Source organism: Loxodonta africana, chromosome 13 (assembly GCF_030014295.1).
Source record: "Loxodonta africana isolate mLoxAfr1 chromosome 13, mLoxAfr1.hap2, whole genome shotgun sequence".
In the NCBI taxonomy this organism is placed as follows: domain Eukaryota; kingdom Metazoa; phylum Chordata; class Mammalia; order Proboscidea; family Elephantidae; genus Loxodonta; species Loxodonta africana.
This window is the reverse complement of record NC_087354.1, coordinates 29,205,079-29,229,029: the sequence shown is the minus strand read 5'-3', so window position 1 is coordinate 29,229,029 and position 23,951 is coordinate 29,205,079. Positions and strand designations below refer to the sequence as shown.

At 49.9% G+C, this 23,951-nt stretch overlaps 1 protein-coding gene across 1 annotated transcript in view; it reads right to left on the bottom strand.

Moving 5' to 3' along the window:
* ACAN (aggrecan) overlaps positions 1-14,447 on the bottom strand; it is a 40,426-nt gene extending 25,979 nt beyond the window's left edge. Inside the window, exons 1-8 of the mRNA XM_064267115.1 lie at positions 14,212-14,447; positions 11,168-11,551; positions 10,040-10,214; positions 8,240-8,367; positions 5,860-6,153; positions 3,912-4,298; positions 1,169-1,343; positions 532-659 (exon numbers count right to left, since the gene is read on the bottom strand). Coding sequence (XP_064123185.1) covers positions 532-659; positions 1,169-1,343; positions 3,912-4,298; positions 5,860-6,153; positions 8,240-8,367; positions 10,040-10,214; positions 11,168-11,551; positions 14,212-14,281 — 1,741 coding nt within the window. The 5' untranslated portion in view covers positions 14,282-14,447. The remainder of the gene's footprint in view (positions 1-531; positions 660-1,168; positions 1,344-3,911; positions 4,299-5,859; positions 6,154-8,239; positions 8,368-10,039; positions 10,215-11,167; positions 11,552-14,211) is intronic.
* Positions 14,448-23,951: the final 9,504 nt, after the last annotated feature.

The following is a 23,951-nucleotide window of genomic DNA, read 5'->3' as shown; positions in this document are numbered from 1 at the left end:
TGAGGCCTAGACAGGTTAAGGAATTTGCCCAGGGCCCAAAACAAGGGGCTAGCAATTTTGAAAAATTTCCAGTCCGCCAGCATTTCCAAAATTGGGTTCAGTGGAATACTAACTTGGAGGAATTTTAATTGAAATGAAAAGAAATAAAATGAAAGGTCTGTGGTCAAAATAGCTTGGGAAATGCTGGGGTAATGAGAGCTGAAGAGTTTTTTTTTAATTGCAAGACTTCTCAGAGCCTTTGATTTTCTCCTGGGCATTGGGACTCCCTGAGCAGCAGGTGGTATGCATCCCACTTATTAAGAATAAATAAATGGATTTATTTACCCACAGTGCTGGGGGAAATCACATGAACCACCTAGCAGAGGAACGAGGGGCTTGACCTGAGTGAAGGGCTGGGTAGGCCTGTTTTGTAAACGGGACCTGGAGAGCTTGATGGGAACAGGGTGGTGGTAGTGATTATTCCTCCCCTCTGATATCTGCCCTCTAGCTCCCTGCCTGCCTAGGCCCAGAACGTGAGGATGTGGCCTGTACCCTCGAGCTTGTCCACGTAGCAGTAGACATCATAGGTTTCTGTTGATGGGCGCACACCGTAGGTCCTGACCCCCGGGCTGCTGTTCTTGTCACCCACACATGGGGCCCGTGGGCTGACAATGGGGTATCTGCAAAGGAAGGTGGGAGGATGAGGGCTGCTCTCAGGGCCCAGGATGAGGCTGGCAGGCCCCTTGGGGGCTTGGGCAGGGCATGTCTTGGGTTATCTAGTGGGATTCAAACCAGAAAGTAGCCCCTCAAGCAGCAAGTTCCCTGAGCAGACCATTCCCTAGTTCCCCCGCAGCTGGGGGAAGGGTCTGGTGGCCCCTGGCTTCAGAAGAGGGCCAGCCCCATGGAAGGGCACTGAGTGACTGGAGAAGGGGTCTCCAGAGCAAGGATTCCCTCTCTATGTCTCTTCAGGGGACAGTCCCAAGGACTTAGCCTGACCAGGGCCCTTCCTCATCTCCTCAGAATATAATTCATCTGGGGAAAGATTAAGGAAGTAGCTATGGAGGCATAATGCATTGATTAAGCCACAATGATCTGCAGGGTGCCGAGCCAGGTTCCTCAAACCTGGCATCTTCAGGGCGTGGCCACCTCCCACGGGGTAGGCTGGGGAGGTGCCAGGCCCTTCCTTCACCTGACGGTCTGGTCCTGCAGCCAGCCAGCATCACACTGCTCGTAGCCGGCCTCGTAGGCTGCCTGGAGCTGCTCTGGGGAGGCAATGACTGCACCTGTGCGCAGGCAGGCCTGCTTTGCCTCCTCAAAGGTCAGGGAGTAGCGAGTGGATCCCGGGCGGTAGTGGAACACGACCCCTGAATGGAAGGAGAGGAGAAAGAGGTCCATGCAGGGCAAAGACTGGGCCCCACAGGGCCGCTCCCCATAGCGTCCGGTCCTTGTGGCTCCATGGGCACGGAGGGGACCCTGGCTCTTTAAGGAATGACTTCCCCTCCATCCCCTCCTTCCAACCCTATTCCCACCTAAGCCATTTCTTTCTGCTCATTCAAACTGCTCTTGACATCCACCTCCCTGAGAAAGCCTTCTGAGACCCTTCAGTTCTGGGTGTCCTCAACTCTCCCTTTGTGGGTTCATCACATCATGGCTGCTCATTGTCCACTTTCTCTTCGAAACAAAAAGGCATTCTTTCTTATGATAAGGATAAATGTTCATTACAGAACATTTGGAAAATACACAGAAGGATGAGAAGGAAATCAAATAATCACTGGTAATTTTCCTGCCTAGTCTGTGGTCTGGAGCCCTGGTGGCGCAGCCGTTAAGAGGTTGACTGCTAATGAAAAGGTCGGCAGTTCAAATCTACCAGCTGCTCCTTATAAGTGCTATAAGGCAGTTCTACTCTGCCCTACAGGGTCACTATGAGCCGGAATTGATTCAATGGAAGCGAGTCTGGTTTTCTTTAATGGGTGAGAGTCCATGGCCTTTGCCTTAGCATTTATCTCATTGTTTCGGACAATCGGAGCGTGGTAATGGTCTCCTCCCATTCCTTCTTTCTCTGAAATCACGTGCCCTCGTATTTTGGAGTCTGTGGTCCAGGGATCAGAGGGTGGGTACCCCACCCCCGAGTGTGGCTGCAAACATTTGCATGGGTGCACATTGGGGTATTTCTGGGGAGTCGGCCCCTGGCTTCTGTCAGATTCTCAAAGGGGTAGGCCCACAAACGGGTAAGAGCCCTTGTCCTAGAGTCTCCTCACATTGTGCTCGTCTGGATACACACTTGACTTTGACACTTGTGTGGGTGTCATAGTGTATGTCACAGGCTATGAATCCTCAACGTGTGTTTGTCCCATGTTCTTTGTCCTGCACTGAGTCAGGCGCTCATCTTTTCTGTTGGCACCATCTCACATGGTGACCAGTGGGGCTCTCTCTAGCCCTGGGCCAACCCTGGGACCAACCACCAATGGTGTTACTCCAAACTTCTCAACAACCTCTCCTCCTCAAACTAGTGTATGTATCTGGGCATTTCACTTGGTAGCATCTCGGGTGTGAAGATGGATGGCCGTGTTCATCTGCCCCTCCCCTGGGAGGGGACATCACCAAGGGCTTCATGAAGGCCACTCCAGAAAGTTCTCCTTGTTGATGGACTTGAGTTTGGGGAGCAGCTGAGCTCCAACTTGCATTCTAATTCTCCAAATATTTATTAAGCACCTGGAACACCACCACTCTAGAACAGAGGTTGGCAAGCCTTTTCTGGAAAGGGCCAGATGGTAATGTTTTAGGCGTTGTGGACTACACAGCTCTGTCACAACTACTCAACTCTGCCACTGTAGCACCCAATCGGCCATAGACAACATGTGAACAAATGGGGGTGGTCGTGCTCCTGGAAAACTTTTTTATGGCACTGACATTTGAATTTCATACAATTTTCACATGTCATGAAATACTCTTCTTCTGAATTATCCCCAACCATTAAAAAGTGGAAAAACCATTCTTAGCTCATGGGGCATATGAAAACAGGTGGCGAGCTGGATTTGGCCCACTGGCCACAGTTTGTCAACCCCTGTTGTGAAAGATCAGAGCTGGGAGAGGCCTCAGGGATCACCCTGTGCAGTGGTTTTCAAGTGGTTCTATTCTCTGGAGGTGCCTGATGGGGCAAGGAGGACCCATGGGTGGGAGGAGCCCCCAGTTCTGAACCCCACTTTGCCTGAATCTGTTTGCCCCCTTTATCTGATGTACACACTAGGTTGCCACCTATATCATTTGAAATAAATGCTTTGTGGCAAAAGAGTTTGGGATAGAACGGAGAAAAATGTAGAACAAAATACAAATTCTTAAAAAAGGCCAGACTAACTGGACCAGTTGAGACCAGAAGCCTCTCTGAGACTACCACCCTGAGATACTCTTTAAACCTTGAACCAAAACAGTCCCCTGAGGTCTCCTTTTGGTGAAACAACAAAGTGGTACACAAAATAAAGGCTATTACCCGTGAGTACAGTGCCCTACTAAAAAACCATCTACATGAAAGCAAAAGGTCAACAGTTAGTCTAAAGCAGAGATGAGAAGATAAGGGGCAGGGAAACTGGAGTACTGGAAATGGAGCGACCGGAGAACGCTGACACAGGAGAAATACAACTAATCTCACTGAACAATTTGTATAGAGGCTGTCCAATGGGAACCTAATTTACTGTGTAAACTTTCACCAAAAACACAATAAAATCTTATTAAAAAATAATTTAAAAAAAGAGTTTTGAGACATCACCGGTCTAATCTATGCCCTTTGTTTTATAGATGAAGAGAGCCAAGGCTGAGAGGAGAGAGGCTGGGCCCAGGTCCCAGGATAAGTTGAAGGGACAGCTAGGATGTCCTGATGCCCAGGCCAGTTCTTTCCACCTCCCCACTGTGAGCATCCCCTGAAGGTGAGTACTTACCCCCTGGCAAGAGGGGCTCCCCAGGGACCTTGGTTGCACCTGGAGAGATGGTCACCTGCACAACCAGGTCCTCACTGGTGAAGGCACTAGGAGCCAGGCCTGGTGTGGATTCCTCAGGAACTCCCCAGGGCCTAGTGGCCTCTCCAGTCTGGTTCTCAGCCTCAGGGAAGGCGGAGGCTAATGTGAAGGGCTTCTCAGGCTCCAGGACAGTGGGTGAGACGCCGTAGATGGGTCTCACTGTGAGGATCACATTGCCCCGGGCTTCACCCTCGGTGATGTTTCGGGGCAAGGGCAGCTCCACCTCAGGCCAGGTAACTGTCTGGATGGTGATTTCCTCCTCACCACCCACCCCGAAGATGTCTTCTGGGATATCCACGAAGTCTTCACCTGGGGCAGGGACAAAGACATCTAAGTGCTCAGCCTAGGCCAGGCTTGAAGGGCATGAGGTATGGACTAGAGAGGACACTGGCTCCTCCTCCTTCCCTATAGGGAAGGAAAGCGACTACTGCGTGCCAGGCCCCAGATTGGTTCATTGCAGTGTTCTCACTATTCAAGGTGCTCTTACCATTATTCCTTATTCATTACAGGAGTCCCCACCTTTTTAAGATTGCAAAAGGGTGCAAGAGTCATCATAGCAAAAGATACTGACCCATCGGGGTTGCTGCTTAAAAAATCAGCTCCCTCTCTAGTGTCTCTTTCTGTTTAATTAACACCACCATGCCTACCTTTCTGACCATCTGCAATAGTGACCATCCAACAGGGCAATGCGAATCAGCTACAGAGGGAAATTGGGCATTTTGGGGGTGTATGTTCCCCACAAAAGATGTATCAAAATCCATATTTCATCACATAAATTCATAAAGACTCCTTCACTCAGCATGCCTTCCATTACTGAAAACACACAGTATCAAAAAAGATTTTAAAGGAGAGAGGAGGGTCTTGAAAGGGTTAAGAGAGGCTCTGGGGAAAATGTATGAAAACCTAATGATTTTTCCCAAACTAGCCCTCTTTATGTACGTCAGGCTGTGAAAGTTAAACATGAAAGGAAATATGTCATTCTACCGCCACCAGTTCTGCATAAATTGATACAACTCTTCATCCATTGTTTTTTCCCCCTCAAGAACCAGCACTTAATTGTCATTATAACCCAATTCTTGTTAAATATCTGATAAAAACTTATTTCAAATTTTTTCAGTCTAAATTTTTAAGATAAAGTCCCAATCAAAACTTTCTCCTCTTTTTAAAAATAAAATTGACCTTCTTTTTACATGGATTCAATTTAAAAGGGCAGATAACGGCGCTGTCCTGGGGAGCATGGCCTCATGTCAGCCTTCCACCACTTTCCATGCGGTACCACCGTCTCCCCATTAGACAGATGAGGAAGGTGAGGCTCAAGGCCTTGACCTTCCCAGGGTCACATAGTAGTAAATGACAGAGCTGGAATTCCAGCCTCAGAAGATGAAGACTCTAAAGCTTGAGCTTCTAATCCTATTCCGATGAGAGGCGACAGGGCTGGATTCACTGCAGTCTTCAGCATCTCTACCCTAGCACTTCCTAGGAACTAGTAAAAAAAAGGGTGGGGGGAGGGAGGAGGGAGGTACCAAAAGCATGGGAGTCCCTAGGTAGTGCTAATAGTCAATGTTCTCAGTTGCTAACTGGAAGGTTGGAGGCTTGAGTCCACCTAGAGGCACCTCGGGAGAAAGTCCTGGCCATATGCATTTGAAAACTGAACCACTGGAAACCCTATGGAGCACATTTCTACTCTGACACGCATGCGGTTGCCAGGAGTTGGAATTGACTGGTTAACTCGTTACCAAAAACATGGGGTTCAGGTACCCAGTGACCCCTTCAAGAGGCAAAAATCAACCCCCCTTTTCAAGTTCTTCTCTTCCTTTGGCCCCATTTCTGGTGGCATGAGCCCCCTTCCCACCTCCAGCCCCAGCCCCACCTGTGTAGCAGATGGCGTCATAGCGAGATGAAGGGTCTGGGTAGCCCGTCTGGTTGGCATGCAGGTAGACGGTTCTCACGCCCAGGAGGTTGCCCCCGCAGTTGGGCCGGGCCTTAGAGATGGGGTAGCGCACGCTGCGGTCGGCCAGCCAGCCAGCACTGCACACGTCCATGCCGCCCTGCCAGGCCAGGTAGAGCTGGCCTGTGGTGGCCAGCCGGGCGCCCAGCCGCCGGCACTCGTTGGCTGCCTCCTGGAAGGTGAACTTCTCAGGGGATGTGGCGTAGAATACCTCGCCTGTACAGGACACAGTGGCAGAGTGAGGGCTCCCTCCCACCTCCTTTGCCCTGTGTCCCCATGCACTGCCACCAGGTCTCCTGGAGTGGTTAACACACTCGGCCACTAATCAGAAGACTGGAGGTTCAAGGCCACCCAGAGGTGCCTCAGAAGAAAGGCCGGGTGATCTAGTTTGGTAAAATCAGCTACTGAAAACCTTGCGGAGCACTGTTTTACTCTGACACTTACAGGTCATCACGAGTCAGAGTTGACTTGGCACCAACTTTTTTTTTTTAACGTTTGCAATGTTCATCCATGTGGTAGAATTAACAACTGCAGAAGCCAAAGTTTATTAGCGGTTACCAGGGGTGGGAAGGAGGGGTTAAGGAGTTATTGCCTAGAAGGCAATGAGTTTGTGTTAAGGTTGATGGGAAAACTTGGAAACGGATAGCGGTGATGGTTATATGCAATTAATGTCACCTAATTGCACCTGTGGAGCCCTGGTGGCGCAGTGGTTAACAGCTCGGCTGTTAAACAAAAGGTCGGCAGTTGGAGTCCACCAGGTGCTCCTTAGAAACCCTATGCAGCAGTTCTGCTCTGCCCTATAGGGTCGCTATGAGTCGGAATTGACTCAACAGCAATGGGTTTGGTTTGGTTTTGGTTAACTGCACATGCAACAAACGTTAAAGTGGCAAATGTTTTCTTAAATATGTATTTCTGTGCCACAATTAAAAAGGACGAAGAAAGAAGCAGCCAGAACGGCAAAGAGGTGGCGGAAAGGGTACAGGCAGTTTGAGGTACAGGATGAAACTCCCCCTGCTCAGGAGCCTCTTTGCTGATGGTAGTTTGCTCTGGAATGTTCTCCACCACTACTGGGTTTTTCCTCTGAGCTCAGCATTGCCCACTCAAAGCAGATCTTTTAAAAAATGTTCAAATTCAGATAAGAAAAGCAGGCATCAGACTCTGACCCCCTAGAGTAGTGGTTTCCAAATGGGGGTGCCCCCAGGAGTCCGTAAGGTCGTTAGTTAGGGCCTGGAAGCTCTTTTTTAAATTTTCCAGAAACCTGAGAAGGTCGTGTCAGGGCAGGGCGCAGGCACTCTCAGGGGGAGCTCTGGCTGTGGAGTAGCAGCTCTGAGTGATCGTTACATTTGTCTTTGGTTAACCAAAAATGGGAACCCAAATACTTGTTATGTGACTCGCTAGTTTGGGGTGAAAATGAGGCAAGTGGGCTGTGGGGTGAGAAAGGTGGGGTCAGAGCAAGCCAGCGTGTTGGTCCCCCAGCCCGCAGGGACTGTGAGCACTGCTGTTGAGCCTGGGAGGGGACAGAGGTGATAGAGTCTGGAATGTCAAAAGGCAGATGGGGAAAGCGGTGTCACCCCCATTCTTGAGTACCTTGGGCACCTCTGACTGTGACCAAAATTAGTGCCCTTTACGAACCAGACAGAATCCAGCTTCCTCCAGAACGAGGCCTGGAAGAGGGCTGCGGCTGGCACCAGAGGAGCTGAGAGCAGGTGGTTGGCGAGCCAGCTCTCCTGGAACTATCCAGAGTGGCCTGGGGTGTCCCTTGCAAGAGTCATAAGGCTGGATTTTGATGGCACATCCCTTGGACAGGGATGGGGGTCCCAGGTGGTAGGGGCAGTCCCAAGTGAGAGATCTGTAACACCCGCTTTGGGGCCCAGTAGTGATTTCTAGACAATTTGAAGCCACCTGGAAGCCCTGGTGGCGTAGCGGTTAAGTGCTACAGCTGTTAACCAAAAAGGTCGGCAGTTCAAATCCAGCAAGCGCTCCTTGGAAACTCTGTGGGGCAGTTCTACTCTGTCCTATAGGGTCGCTATAAGTTGGAATTGACTTGATGGCAATGGATTTGGTTTTGGTTTTGGTTTTTGGGACCACCAAAGCCCTCCCTTAAGGCAGGGGGAGCAAAGGACCCCTCCTTTCTCCACTCCTTCCCCAGGGCACAGCAGAGACAGGTGTCGGTCAGAGGTGCCTGAGCTAGCGCCGTGACCCAGAAGATGCTGTGTGACCAGGGGTGCAAGTGGTGTGAAGGGACTGAGAAGGGGGCTTCTGGGGAAGGGTGAGTTTCTCCCGGTGGACAGGGCAGCCTCACCCTCCATCTCCTCAGCAAAGCAGTACACATCGTAGGTTTCATTGGTGTCGCGGATGCCGTAGGTTCTCACCCCGGGAAACTCATCCTTGTCTCCGTAGCAGCCTTCCCGGGGTGTGTGGATGGGGTACCTGCAAAGTGGGGGTGTAGCACTCAGTGAATGGAGGGGGAGCCACGTAGCCCGGACCTTATGTCCTCCCCTAAAGGACACGGTAACTGAGCCATGCGTTTGACCCTGTCTGTCCTGGATACGCAGAATGTCGGTTCTTATACTTATTAATGACTAAACGCAACCCCCTTGTCTGGATATCTGTTGGTACCAGACACACTGCTCCATCAGAAGCCAGCAAACTTTTTCTGTAAAAGGCCAGCTATGTGGGCCATACAGTCTCTGTCACAACTATTCAACTCGGCTGTAGTGTGAAAGCAACCCTAGACAGTGTGCAAATGATGGGCACGGTTATGGTTCAAAAAGATTTTATTCATAAAAACAGGGAGTAGGTTGAATTTGGCCCTCAGGCTGTAGTTTGCCGACCCCTGTCTATATATCATTTGAGTCTCACACCGACCTAGCGAGGGAGGTGCTATGATGCGTCTGTTTTACACTTGAGCAAACTGGCGCTCAGAGATGTTACATGATTTTTCCAAGGTCACACAGATTCCCAGTTTCAGGGTCTGAGGTGTGAGCTCCGGCACTCTGCTAGACTGTTGTCCCATCTTGCTTTTTATGATTAGTGGCTTTTGTGGCCTAAGAAATCTTTGTCTACCCCAAGATTGCAAAGCTATTTTCCTTTGTTTTCTTCTAGAGGCTTTGTGGTCCTTGTTTTTACATTTACAGCTATGATCCACCTAAAACTAATCATATCTTGTCTTAACAAATTTGCTCCTAACGGATTGAGACCCCTTGAGGGCAGGGCTCTGTCTCGTTGGGCTTTGCAAGCCCATCCCTCAGCCACATGCACTCAGCAAAAAAAGTGTGAAGAAGTTTGATTTCTGTATGTCTTGATTTATTAAGCCGCCCCGGTGGTGCAGTGGTTAAGGACTCAGGCTGCTAACCAAAATGTCAGCAGTTCGAATCTACCAGCCACTCCTTGGAAACCCTGTGAGGCAGTTCTACTTTGTCCTACAGGGTTGCTATGAGTTGGAATCAACTTGACAGCAATGGGTCTGGTTTGTGTTTTTGCCTCGTTAAAAAAAAAAAAAAGGAATATAAGGTGGTTTACAAAAATACACAAAAACACTTTAGTTTAAAAAAACCAGAACAACAAACCAGTAAGTAAGGACATTGTGGCAAAGGGGGAAATGGGTAAGAAGAACGACGTGTAATTTGTGAGGAGAAAATGCTTATCTAAGGCAAGTTGGGAGTCTCTGAGTGGTGCAAAGCGTTAACGGGCTCGGCTGCTAACTAAAAGGCTGTCTGTTTGAATCTACCCAGAGGCACCTTGGAGGAAAGGCCTGGTGATCTACTTCTGAAAAATCAGCCATTGAAAACCCTGTGGAGCACAGTTCTACTCCGACACATGTGGGGTTGCCATGAGTCAGACTCCACTTGATGACAACTGGTTTTTAAAGGCAGGGTTGCCGGCAGCACTGACTCTACCTCAGGAAGAATAACCAGAATATAGGATGGATCAATGGGTTTCTGGCCTAGTGTTGGCCAAGACGCCTCCCAGCTCCCAAGCTAGGCTGGTCTCAGTGTCACCCTGGTACCAGCTCACCCCACCACCTGCCCCACTCCACTGTGGCCCCTGCACCTGGTTCCCTGGCTGGGAGGCCCACTTGGTTGGTGGGCAGGGGCCTCACCTGACAGTCTGGTCAGCCAGCCAGCCAGCGTCACACTGGTGGAAGCCATCCTCGTAGGCGGCCTGCAGCTGCTCGGGGGTGGCGATGATGGCGCTGTTCTGCAGACAGGCCCGCTGCGCCCTGTCGAAGTCCAGGGTGTAGCGTGTGGAGATGGCTCTGTAATGGAACACAACGCCTGCAAGACAGGCGCGGGTGAGAAAGCAGGTCAAGCAGTTTCCAACCATCGAGGCCCTTGGGGACATCTGGTCTGGTCTGGGCCTCTAGCTGATGGGTGGGTCCCCTCTCCACATTTACACGTGGTCCCTCCGTCTTTGCTGGAATACCCTCAACAACAGGGAGCTCACTACCTCACAGGCGTTCCTCTTCCAATATTTTTGGTAATCAGAAAGTTCTTTCTTGAACCAAAATCTGCCTCTTTCCCTGTAATTTTATCTTGTCATTCCAGGACCCCATGTTTGCTTTGGTGACAGAGACACTCAGAGCCCCAGGCACCTTTAGTCCAGGGGCATCCTAGTCGAAGTGCTGTTTAAGGTACACCCAGGAGTGGACGTCTTTCACAGAGTCTCCTACTTCACCTCTCACTGCAAAAAATCTGGTGCTGACCAAACTCCTAAGCCAACCAAGGACCAACCCTTCTCCTTGGGCCATAGAGAGAAAGGAGACCAGGGAAACAGTCTTGAGCCCTTTCCTTGTCTCCTAGAACTGGGAAGGAGGGGATGGGGGTGGAGGAGAGAAAAGACAACTGACTGTAGGGTCAGAAACCATTCTGACTCACTTGCAGGGTAACTTCAGGCAAGTCACTTAACCTCAGTTTTCCTGTCTTTAAAAGACGATGATCACAACGTCCACCAAATCACAGGATCGTTTTGAAGTGCAAACTGTCATTTATCATGTGACAGTGTCCAGAAAGTATTTAGTTCTATTTAGTTTCCACCACAAGCCCGAAAGAATAGTCCTACCGGCTCCATTTTACAGAGGAAGTGACTGAGGTTAAGTCATTTGACTGAGATCCACACCAGTGGGTGGCGGGGCCAGGACTTGAAAGCCAGTCTGGTGGGTCCACACCCATAAGGACACCATTCCAGCTCTTTCTGCGGGTGGAACAGTGTCTCTGAGGGCGGCTCTCACCTTTCACCACGACCTCCATGGTGGCCTGGCTGTCCTCGATGCCATGTATCACCTCGCAGCGGTAGACCCCAGAGTCATTGGAACGCAGGTTCTGGATCTCCAAGGTGGCATCGCTGGGGATGGCCGGGTAGTTGGGCAGGGAGACCTTGTCCTGGTAGGCACTGTTGACCCGCACGCGCCCCTCAGTGGCCACCAGCAGGACCACCTCCTTCTCCTTGGAAATACGGCTCCACTTGATTCTCGGGGTGAGGGGCGCGGTGGACGGGGCGGTAGTCACAGGGTGCGTGGGGTCGATGAAGTAGCAGGGGATGGTGACGGAGCTGCCGAGGAGGACCCGCAGCGGGGAAGGCTGGGGGATGCTCACGCTCAGCAAGGTGTCATGGCCTGTGGGGGGAGACGGGGTGAGAGACAGACCCATTAGTGCCTAGAGAAGACCCTGCAGCCTCCTTGTCCATCCTCCTGGAACTGCAGGCTTCTGAGTATACAGTGGGGGCAGCTGGGGTTGAGAGAGGGTCCAGGATGCCCCTGTGCCATATGGAAATCCCAGGAAGCCTTGAAATACTTTTTCCGGAGCCACACTCCTAAGACTCCTGGTCTCTGTACCTCAAGACAGAAACTATGGAGCCAGAAAAGGATTGCAGAGAAGGACAAGGGGAACATCAGCATCGAAACCACTTCTCTGTTTCTCAAACCCTATGGGATGCCAAAGCCATAAGAGAAACAGAACCTGTCTTCCTGGAGTGACAACTTGACCCAAAGATTTTGGGGAAAAACTGTTTACCAACCCCTGAGTAGTACAAATGGTTAATGTGCCTAACTGTTAACCAAAAGGTTAGAGGTTTGAATTCACCCAGAGGCACCTTGGAAGAAAAGCCTGGTGATCTAGTTCTAAAAAAATCAGCCAGGGAAAATCCTACGGAATTCAGTTCTGCTGTGACGGACATGGGGCTGTCATGAGTAGGAATCAACTGGATGGCAACTGGTAATGATGGAAAAAAAAAAAGAATACATATGGGATAGAGAAAATAATCCACAAAACTTTGAAAGCTAAAATATAAAACCTCAAAGACATGTCTCGCTTGAGGAGGTCGGCTTTGGGCTCTATCTTGGCCTTTCAAGGGAATAAGCCACTCTATTCTGCTGTTAGGGTAGATGCCACAAAAATCATGGCATGTATTCATAGGGAAGGTGCCACATGGTCACCAAATCCCATCAGAAGTAGAAGACCTGCCTGGAATGGGAAAGAAACCTCTTTGGGAAAAAATAGCACCTTTCATGGTGAGTCACAAATTTATGAAAGCCTTCTTTCCAGAAGTACCTACAGGTTGAACATAAAAATGTTTCAGATATTCGTGGGTGGTAGATACATCACAGGGCAAGGAAAGGCCAGCCAGGAATGTTTGGAGTCCAGCTCTAACCTTTTGATATCCTGGACACCCCCTGAAAGCTTAGCCCCAGCACCTTCTAACATGCATGGTCTTGGTGGTAGTAGTGGGTCCCCAAGGAGAGCTGAAGATGACAGCATTGCCTAGTTCTGCAGCGTTTAAAGCTCTCAACCTGCCCTACTAGCCTGGTCTGCTTGTGTGAACAAACCATCCTAGATTCTAGCCAGGGCCTGGGTATTTGCAGGCCCCACAGCAAGAGTACAACTGGAGGCTGTGTACCATATGGCTAGATATTTAGAAGTCACCAATCAAGCCAATAGATTATTAAAGAAAATATGTTCTAGCCTCCAATTGGACAAGTCTACCTTTCAATATGACCTGGAAAGCCTGATTCAAATTCAGAATTCATGGTTTCTTTACCGGTCTGCACTGCACTGCAAGGTCTTCTACTTCTGCATGGAAGGGAGGCAGGCCCTGTTCTTCTCCCCCCACCCCCCCGATTTTGCCCTGCACTGCGAGGGGTCTCATGCACATGCCGTGGCCATCTCAGCCTTACATCCAAGCTCTGTCAACACCCCATGCAAACTGCCACCCCTGAGCCCTTCCCTGGAGACTAGGGGCAGCTCACACAGGGATGTGATCCGCTCACAGCAGATGGACCCAGAGAAGAGGCCCATGCAGGCCCTGGATGGGGCTGGGCCCATTAGGACAGGGGGTTTAGGGCATCCTGGGTACACATAGAGTGGTCTAAAGGGGGAGCGTGGGTCTGGGTCGGCACATCTAGCAGGCCCCGCATACTCCTCATCCTTTGGGGTGGGTTGGGCTGGAGGAGGGTCAGAAGGGGCCTCTAAAGTGCATGGCCCAGACAGAGCACGGGCTTTCTTGCCTGGGTCTAAGGGAGTTACTGGTTGCAGCAATTCCACTTTGCAGTCAAGCCTATCCTGGGGCCAGTGGATGGTTTGTTCACGTGGTTCAGCGCTTGATGATCAGAACTACACCCAATGCCTGCCACATGCAAGAGGCCTGGTACAGCATCCCGGGGACCATGTGCCACAGAAGGTAAAGACTTGTCTCATTTGTTGGGGCTTCTTTTAGGTTATCTCTCAGATGATTTTTCTTTTCTTTTTTGCTCCCACTGATCTGCCCTTGACAGCTTTTTCTCTTTGGCGTTTTCTGTCCTGCCTCACTCCTAAGTTCAGTGTGCAGTAGCTCTAGGCAACATCCATGTGGAGAAGGAAGCTGGGAGGTGGGCACCTGCCAGGAGTGCTTCCCCTCAGCTGTCTATCCCGGAGGGCAGCCAGGAGCAATATTATCTGAGGGATCCTGCATGTGTGTACATAAGCGTGTGTGTATGTGTGCATGCCTGCATGTGTATACACATGTGGGGACATGTGTGTGCATGCACGTGTGTGTTTGCATGCATTATGTATGTGTACGTACATGTTTGTGTGTGCACACACATGTGTGCATGTATATGTATGAGTGGTCTCCCTTTGCAGTTGTGCTTGCATTTGAAAGGAAAGGGGCAGGGCCAGGAAAAGGCCAGGAAAGGGGAAATTATGTCCCTGGGACTAGCAGCACCCAGGTCAGTTCCCGATACCCAGAATCCAGTCCTCAGCACCTGCTGAACAAATGAAACCTGCGTGGGAATGTCCTCACCTGAATATTCTACGGAGGTGGTTGCGGCGATGACCCTCAGAGTCACCAACACCAGCAGTAAAGTGGTCATAGTTCACCTGGAGGAGGAAAGGCAGAGGCGGGATATGAACAGGTGAGCATGAGGAAGCCAAGGAGGGTCGTGTAACACAGGACACAGGTGGCTAACCCCAGGTCCAAGATCTGAAACCGCATCGAGATAAGGAGGCTGCATGTGGTTTGTGAGATATTTCCTCCAAAGTCCGGCCCTCACAAAACCTTCACGGATCCAGCTGGGTTTCCTCAGTTTAATTACAGGTGACTAGGCTGGGAAAGGAGCTCTGTAAGAATTTGGCTGCCAACCAAAAGGTCAGCAGTTTGAATCCACTATCTGCTCCTTGGAAATCCTATCGGGCAGTTCCACTCTGTCCTATACGGTCGCTATGATTCGGAATTGAGTCGATGGCAACGAGTTTGGTTTAGGCTGGAAAAACCCCTCCAGGGGTCCTCTGCCTTCCAGTCAGTGAAGCCTCATCCTAAGGAACCCCTGGGCCCAGGGAAGTGAGATGAGCTGCCCAACCCCCATGATGTTTCGAATTTAATAATCTGTTCTTTAGGATGGAGTATGGGCCAAGGCTTCAGGCAGAATTCAGGGGCCTGGGTCAAGTCAGGGGCAGGATCCTGGCCCAATGAGCTCTAGAGGAGGCTATGGGACAGACAGATTAACAATTAAGGAGAGAAGTGAGAGCTAGGATCCGATAGCCCTCCTGCTGGCTCAAATAGTGATGTCGTGCAAACTGGAAAAGCTGTCATGATAAGGACACAACTCTGTGACAACCACAGTGTAAAGGGTGCCCCTTGGAGTTGTGCAAAGTACAACCCACACAACTGTAAGCAGCTGTCTAGGGACCCTGCATTCAACTGGGCCAGCAGATTAGACCCTTTTACTGTCCTGGGAACTATTTCCCAACTTTGACTGGTCACAACTGGGTTTGAAGTTTCAGTTCCAGTTGCCATCAAGTGGATTCAGACTCATGGCAATCTCATGTGTGTCAGAGTAGGACTCAATGGTTTCAGAGGCTGAGAGTAACGCACAGCTGAGGCGTGGCCCCTGGCTTCCCAACCTTAGCTCTGGGAGTCTGATGGTCCATCACGTGTTCCTACTGGTTCGACTGGCCACCATGGCTGGGGCCCAGATGGAGGGGGTAAGGGGAACATCCCTGAGGAGCCTCTGGCTCCAGGAGAGGCACTGGGGGCACCGGTGTTCCCATCCCAGGAATGACTTGGGGAGTGGCAGGACAGGGTCCAGGACTCTGGGTGACTCTTTCTGCCTGTCCTTTTGAGTGGGACATCTTTCCATCCCCTCTCCTTCACTCATTCAATGTAGATGGGTCACCTGAGAAATGAAAGGGCTGTCTGTGTGGGCACTGCTAAGGGTCTAGAGACAAATGCGTGGGGCATCTCTCCCTCGCATCATAAGAAGTCTGGAAAATCCCAAAGTTCTGAGAAGTAGCCTTTTGTTTCTCCTCACAGAGTTTTCTACTTTGACGCTCCCTTTAAAAGAAATCTCTGGGGCTCTAGGCTCTGGCGCTAGGAGGGACCACTGTGCTGTGGAGCTCCTTTTCGGACCCAGTTGTGACCAGTCAAAGGTGGGAAATAGTTTCCAGGGGGGTAAAAGGGTAAGATGTTCTCTCCACTCTGGGAAGGGGGTCTAGACTTGTGGGCTCCTCTCTTCCCAAGGCCTCAGGGATTCCGTGTGTAGACACAAGGCTTGCCTGTTCTTCTTCTCTCAGAACATCCTTCACTGGGAAGTTTTGTGTTTGTTTTCAGAGTTGTGTTTCTTCCCTCACTCCCTGAACAAGCTGGACATTGTCCGAGATGCAGTAGCTCTCTGTGGGGTTTGGGGTTGCTCTGTTTTTCTCCCTGGCCTAGGCCAGGAAATGGGAAGGAATGAAAAGGGGGAAGGGGGGAATGGTTTGAGGGTAGGGGTGGAGTGGGCAGAAAAACTAATTTTATTTCTTCTTTTTTTAAGACAAACTTTGGGATAGAAATATCGCAATAAATATGCTCTTGTGTTCATGTGTGTTTTCTCAGCTGTAAAGAAAATAGGGAGAAATTCCATTCTGTCTGGGTTCCAAGTGTCTCAGGACTCACTGAGTCTTTTATGCAAGGCAACTGACGTTGCCAGCCCCGTCCCCCCACGGCCCTGTGAACAGAGAGGCCTTTCTCTGTGGAAAACAAAATCAGGTGGGGGCCAGGGGACTGGGTAGCTGGGGCAGAGGAAGGGGCAGGGGGAGCTTGGAATGTAGGGAAGACCAGAGCATGGGGAGCAAGAAATGGATGTTGGGTGAAGGCTGGGTGTGTGAGGGGAGCTTCTTCAAGGTCCATGCGGGGACGGGAGAGGAGGGTTTGGGCTGACCATCAAGTACTTGACTTTCTCAGGAGAGGATTATTAGGAGGCTTGATAGAGGAAGGAGTCCTTAAGAGGTGCAAATGGTTAACATACTTGGCTACTAACTGAAAGGTTGGAGGTTCGAGCCTGCCCAGAGGCACCTCAGAAGAAAGGCCTGGAGATCTACTTCCAAAAATCAGCCACTGAAAATGCTATACGGAGCACAGGTCTGCTCCGACAAACATGGGGTCACCATAAGTTGGAGTCAACTTGAAGGCAACTGGTTACACTGTTAACTGACAGGGGAAAGTAAGCATGCTAGTGTTTGTCACCTGAGCTGAGGCTGTGTGTGTGTGTGTGTGTGTATGAGAGAGAGAGAGAGAAGCCCACAGTTTGGAGACAGGGAAACCTTTCATGTCCTAGTCAGGTAGACTTTGTCCCACAGCTGCCTAAACAACATCAACAACAAAAAAAAACCAAACCTGTTGCCATCAAGTTGATTCCAACTCATAGCAACCCTATAGGGCAGAGTAGAACTGACCTATAGGGTTTCCAAGGAGTGACTAGTGGATTTGAACTGCCGACTTTTGGTTAGCAGTTGAGCTCTTAACAACTTTGCCACCAGAGCTCCTACCCAGACTTTATTCCATCAGATTATGGGATTGAACTGGTAATTTACCCGCTCACCCTGAGTCCCTTTTCCAGCAACACATACAGTGGAGACCCTCAGACCTAGGCCCTGGTCCTGGCTTACTCACCTACTGCTTAATAATACAGTATTCAAATATTTGGTAATGTGGTGATGTTATTTTTGAAATGAAAGCAGTTTTATTCTTGAAGGAATGCCATCTAGACCAATCCTCATCCCAGGACTGGAATCCTGCCTACAACCACTAAACTCTCTTTCAACCCCTAAATTCTGAGAGGTTCGCCCAAGCCTGACAACCAGGAGGCAGGGAGGAAGGTGTCAAGGAGGGCCGCCTGCCAAGCGCCAGACCCTGTGTTGGGTACAGAGCCAAAGCCGGGCCCCTGCATTCAGGGAGAGAGCTTCCTGCCATGTTATCTCACTACTTTGGCGGTGGGCCTCAGTGAACATCAAGTCCAAATGCATCATGTTACGGGGGAAAAAACTGAGGCCCAGAGAGGGTAAGCGATTTGTTCAAGGGCACACAGTAAGTTGGAGGTGGAGCCAGGACCAGAACCCAGTTCTGGGGGGCCTGAGCCTCATAATCCCCAGTGCTGGCATGCTCCACAAGGCAGCCACTGCATCTGTTTTGTTCATCCTGGCTCCCTGGAGCCCAGCACAGAGAGAGGAGACTATCAGACACATTTGCTGGATGAATGAACAAATGGGAGGTCCAAGCACCTTAGAAGTCATTTCCTTCAACCCTAGGCCTTGGAGGGATGGGGGCTGGAATTGGACATCCACGTTTGTTGAACACCTGTGTGGTGTACAGCCCTATGAGGGACAACTGAAAGGTTGGTGGTTCAAGTCCACCCAGAAGAAAGGCCTGGCAGTCTACTTCCAAAAAATCAGCCACTGAAAACCCTAAGGAGCACAGTTCTACTCTGATACTCATGGAGTCACCATGAGTTGGTATCAACTTTATGGCAATTGATTACTCAATAAGTCTCAGCTATAGATGTTTTGCTTGTGATGTGATTAATGATAGCCCCTGGACATGGCATGTGACTTTGGGAAGGCCACAGTCCACTGCTGTCCAGGGGTTGTGTAACGATCAGGCTCTTCTCTTCCCAGGGCTCCAGGGAGCACTCGTGCTGTGCTGGAGCTGGCTTGCATGGCTCACCACAGCCAATTCTGAGCATCAATCTGAGCAGCACATTGGTAGCTTGAAACTGACCATGAGAGTATTTACACCACAGAAATGAGCAAACATGACAAATCAAGTTTTTGTTTTTTTTTTTGAAAGGGGGCATATTAGCACACTGTTGGAAGCAACTAACACTAACAACAATGACAAAAAAAGGCTGGGAGGGTAAGACGATACTTCTTGTCTCATGAAGCCTCATTGTCCCTTCATTGTGCTGTCCTGCATGAGGCCCTGGGGACATGGACCTGGCTCCAAAACCTAGGGTAGAGGTTGGGACTTGTTCAGCTCCTTGTCATATTCCTGGCCCAGCCTGAGCCTGCAGACTCAGTAACTGTTTGCTGGATAAGTGAATGTGTGTGCTCCCCTTCCCTGACCTTACCCAGCTTCCCTTTCCTCCCCAAAGCCTCAGCGGACCTGCCCTTGGTTCTGTTTTCCTAACTATGGCTGCTTTTACAGTCCCTTTAACACCTCATTTTTCTTCTATCGTTTTATGGACACTAGCTTTGCCTCACCATGCAGAGTCTGACCTCCTGAAGATCTTATTCAAAATATCCCTCTGTGGCAAACCACACAGTGCCGGGAACAACAAAAAAATATCTGACACCTACTTGCTGAATGATCCTGGGTAGTGCAAACTGTTAACATGCTAGGCTGCTAAACGAAAGGTCAGAGGTTTGAGTTTCACCCAGAGGTGCTTCGGAAGAAAGACCTGCTGATCTACTTCCAAAAAAGCAGCCACTGAAAACCCTATGGGGCTTAATTCTAGTACGGCACACAGGGGGCTACCGTGAGTCAGTTCCATAAGCAACTGGTTTGGTTTTTGGTTATTTGCTGGATGAACGAGTGGATGTTAGAACTGGCAGATGGGCAGACCAGTAATATTTGCCAATGACTAAGCGGCTCTGTGGTCATGACTTTAGTCCTGGAGGAAGGATTTGAAAGGACCAAGGTCACTCACATCCCCAGCCCACCACCTCCTTCACATCCTTTATTTTCAGGGTTATCTTACCACTGCCCCTCTGCTCTGGTCACGCATGGATGAGGCCCATCCTGACGTCTGCATATAAAAGAGGGTGGCACACGCACTTGACACTAGGATTTCAAGCCCAGCATGGGAAAAGTGCCAGGGATTCCAACCAGACCTACAGTGGCCTCAGCTGCAGCTGCTAGCTTTCCACACACTGTATTCTAAGCACACAGGGTGGGATGGTGTTGAAAGGGGAGCCAGGACGCTGATCCCAGACCTAACTCTGTCCTAACACACTGGGGAATGCACCTAAGACTTCCCGTTTTTCCGTCTGTCAGTTGGAATGGTAATGCAAGCCTCAGTCCCGGAGAAGATTGTGAAGGTGATCTACAAGCCTGTGAGAGTGTGTGGAAAATGTAACAAAGGTAGTGTCTGTATAAATACTCTGTTTGTATTGCTTCCCCTTTCTCCTCCCTCCTTCTCTTCCTTGTTCTCTTCCTCCAGTGCGTGCGCACACTCTCTCTCCATATACATATGGAACCTGGTGGCCCAACAGTTAAGCACTTGGCTACTAACTGAAAGTTTGGCAGTTTGAACCCACCCAGAGGCTCTGCAGGAGAAAAGACCTGTTGATCTGCTCCCATGAAGATTACAGCCTAGAAAATCCTATGAGGGCCGTTCTATTCTGTCACATGGAGTCACTATGAGTCAGAATCCACTCGATAGCACCTAGCAACATCTACCTATCTACCTAAGTATCTATCTATCTGTATCTGTCTCTGATTTTTACCATATTTCTGCAATTATTTTTTCCTACTTTCTTGGCATTTAAGTGGGTTCACTGAAAAAAGCTGCTGCCAGTGGGGTGGCGGGCACTGCAGATAAACCCTTCAAGTACACGGTTTTGTCTAGAATTGGGGTTGAGCATGGCTGTGTTAAGATGGATGGGTCCGTAAAGGGGAAGGAAGCATTTCCTTTGAAGAGCTTATAGACTAGCAAAAAAAAAAAAAAAACAACCTATATTTGGAGACAGCAAACATGAATGAGCGGGCTCCAGGTCCTAACCTTGACCCTGCCTAAACTGGGTATATGACCTTGAGCCTTAGTTTTTCCATCTCTGAAATGGGGGCAGATTAGAAAAGTTGGAGTTCTTTGAGATGCTCAATGCCAGCTCCATGCAGTGTAGAAGACAGCTCTACCCTTTTGACCTTTGGGATCAGAATGTGTCACATCTCACCCCTCCCAGCCTGCCTGATGGTTAGGGACCAGCTCATTTCTTGCTTGTTCTGCCCTAAGGCCTAGATCTGTGGACAGTGGCTCTCAGCTCACCTACTGAGCACAGTCTCCGGGAAGGTGTGAGCCCCCTTGGAAAGATGCCCCCCGTGCCTGTGGGGGATGAGGCAGAGAAAGGAGCTGTGAAGTCGCAAGGATCATGCTCAAGTCTGAGAGGTGTAGCGGGGAGGCTGTGAGGGGAGGCTCCGGTTTTAGAACTGGGAGAAAAAAATAACAAATAAAGACATGACACCAGCTGAGAGGGTGGAGCTGAGAGGGTCCGGGTAAATAAGGCCCTCTGTGAAGGTCCGCAGGCTTACCTCCCAGCAGGGCTTTGGGGCTTTGGCCTCGGCTCTGATCCTACCCTTTCCCCTTTTCTTTTGCTCAGATGGTTCTGGATTCCAGAATACTCTCTGGTTAACTCTACATTTGACCTAACCATGTCTTTTTTTGAGGACCGGCATGATGCCACCGCCTAAAAACCTCCCCCAGGTGCCCTGGCCAGAAATACTTCCTTTACCCCCATTTCCTTTGTCATTTCTTGTTGCTACTACCAATTTATTAACGGACATGTCCTAGCTTGTAACTTCCTTCCCATTGTTTTAAACAACTAGGCCAACTGCTTTTGTGGGGGTGGGTGGGAGTGGGGGTGGCAGCAGGGCTGGTGGTGAGAAGAGCGGTTTCAGAGTTAGGCAGATCTGGTATGAATGCCAGCTCCGATCGTCACATACAAGCCCACAACCTTGGCTCAATTAATGACCCTCTTGGAGGTTCCCTTTCCTTCCCTCTAAAATGCAGAAAAAATAGATACTATTTGGAAGCCCTGGTGGTGTAGTGGCTAAGTGCTATGGCTGCTCACCAAGATGTTGGCAGTTCGAATCTACTAGGCGCTCCTTGGAAACTCTATGGGGCAGTTTTATTCTGTCCTATATGGTCACTAAGAGTTGGAATCAACTCAACGGCAATGGGTTTGGTTTTTATCGTGGGGATTAAATGAGAGATACTGTATGGCCCGCAGTGACTTCTGTCTCTTTTTCCAAATTCTGTCCGGCTGGGCCCTCCTTGAAGAGAGAACACCCACCTGGTGTGCATCCATCACGGCATTTAAATCAAGTGTAGATGAGCTGAGGGGTCCCTGAGTGGTGCAAACAAACAGTTATGGTGCTTGGCTGCTAACTCAAAGGTTGGAGGTTCGAGTCCACCCAGAGGTGCCTTGGAAGAAGGGCCTGGTGACTGACTCTCAAAAAAAATCAGCCACTGAAAACGCTATGGAGCACAGTTGTTCCCTGACACATACGGGGTCGTCACGAGTCAGAACTGACTCAGCGGCAATTGGTGTGGGTTTTTGTTTTTTTTTTTCACATAAACTGAGCACCTACTGTGGGCACCTCATACAGCGTCTCTGCACACGGGAGCCCCTCAACTAACATCTGCTGACTTGACAAGAAAATCCCAAACCACGCCCAGTGCAGTAGAGTCAATTACGACTCACAGCGGCCCCGTAGGGTTTTCCAGGCTGTGAATCTTTACGGAAGCAGGCTGCCACATCTTTCTCCCTCGGAGTCACTGGTGGTTTCAAACCGCCGACATTTTGGTTAGCCATTGATCGCTTTACCCACTGCACCTCCAGAGTTACACCCAAATATGATTTACGTATCTGTCTAATCAAATGATGTTCCAAATGAAACGGTCATTCATCTACAATGAGAGGAAACAGTGAGAACTACTCAGTTAGCCTAGGGCTTGTTCCTACGTGCACCCCGAGACAGGTGCAGAATGTGGGTTCAACTAAAATGATGGCCGAAAGTAAATCCTAATGGGGCCACTGCCATCTCCAGTGACATCGGCTTCTCCAGTGACACGGCTTGTCAAAAGCCCCCAGAGCTTTCCTCTGGTCTCTGAGTGAGGACAGCCACACCCTCTCTGCCATGTGGCAAGAGTGAGCATCTCACAGCCAGAATGAACTTACACATGGTTTCACGGACATTCTAGGAACTACCTTTAGGGAGGGCCCACAACGTGCCAGGAACTGTGCTCGGAAATGGACACAGTCATTTCTCATCCTTAAAATGACCTTGCAAAGGTAGGTGCTATTACCCTCATTTTACAGATAGAGACTATGGCTCAGAGAGGTTAAGTAACTTGCTCAAAGTCGCACAGATATTAAGTGGCTAAATTTCCTCTGAGACCCAGGACCCATGGGTTCCTCCCCCAACATTGCAATCCCCCTACATTTGCAAGTTTCACTCATCCATTCCATTATTCAGTCAACAGCTTTTAATCAAGGGGAAATGGGGGCTGCTTTCATGGAATTTCAGATCCAGAGAGTTTTGGGGTTGGTAGAGGGTAAAATGCATCCCTAATTAGTTCACCAAATCCCTGGATGGTGTGAACGGTAACCCATTTGGCTGTTAATCAAAAGGTTGGACGTTCAAGTCCACTCAGAGTGCCTCAGAAGAAAGGCCTGGCAATCTATTTCAGAAAATTAGCCATTGAAAATCTTACGGAATGCAGTTCTACTCTGACACACATACAGTCGCCGTGAGTCGCAGTCAACTGGATGGCAGCTGGTTCCGGTTAATTAGTTCATAAAAGAGGGAAATCTACTATCCATTCCAGCTCTGCGGGGTCTACAGAATGCCTGGGACATGAGTAGAGGTGGGGGAATTTTGACGATGATTAATGCAGGGTCTAGTCTGGAGGAGGTGGGCTCCCAAGTCCTAACCCACTCTTGGGCCTTTTATTGGTAGGGAGGGGCCCTGTGGAGGCTCCAAGTCCTGATTTTCTCTGTGCAGCCCAACATGGCTGTCCCTCCCCAGAGCCCTTCAAGCAAACTGCCCAAGGGTGCCAAAAAAGATGGCCCTAGACAAATGCAGTTCTATACAGCAGGGCTGCGGTCCATACCTATTGCCATTGAGTCGATTCTGACCCATAGCGGCTCTATAGGACAGAGGAGAACTGCCCCATAGGGCTTCCAAGGAGTGCCTGGAGGATTCGAACTGCTGACCTTTTGGTTAGCAGCTGAACTCTTAACCACTCCACCACCAGGGTTTCCAGACAGTCTTTGTTAATTCCCGCCAGGAATTTTCAGGGTGGGTTTTTTCAAAGAGCCCTAATCAAGCCATCTGGGTTAAACGCGCCACGTCTCAACCAGTGTCTGCAAAGGCATGCGCATCATTGCTGGAGTATCTGAACTCCTACCAGCCAACCTGCCAAAAGAGTCAGCAGAATCTCCTCTTGAGCTGGATCTTCCGGCCACTTCTAATGTCTCACCCTGCACGTGAGGATCCTCACCTTTGGC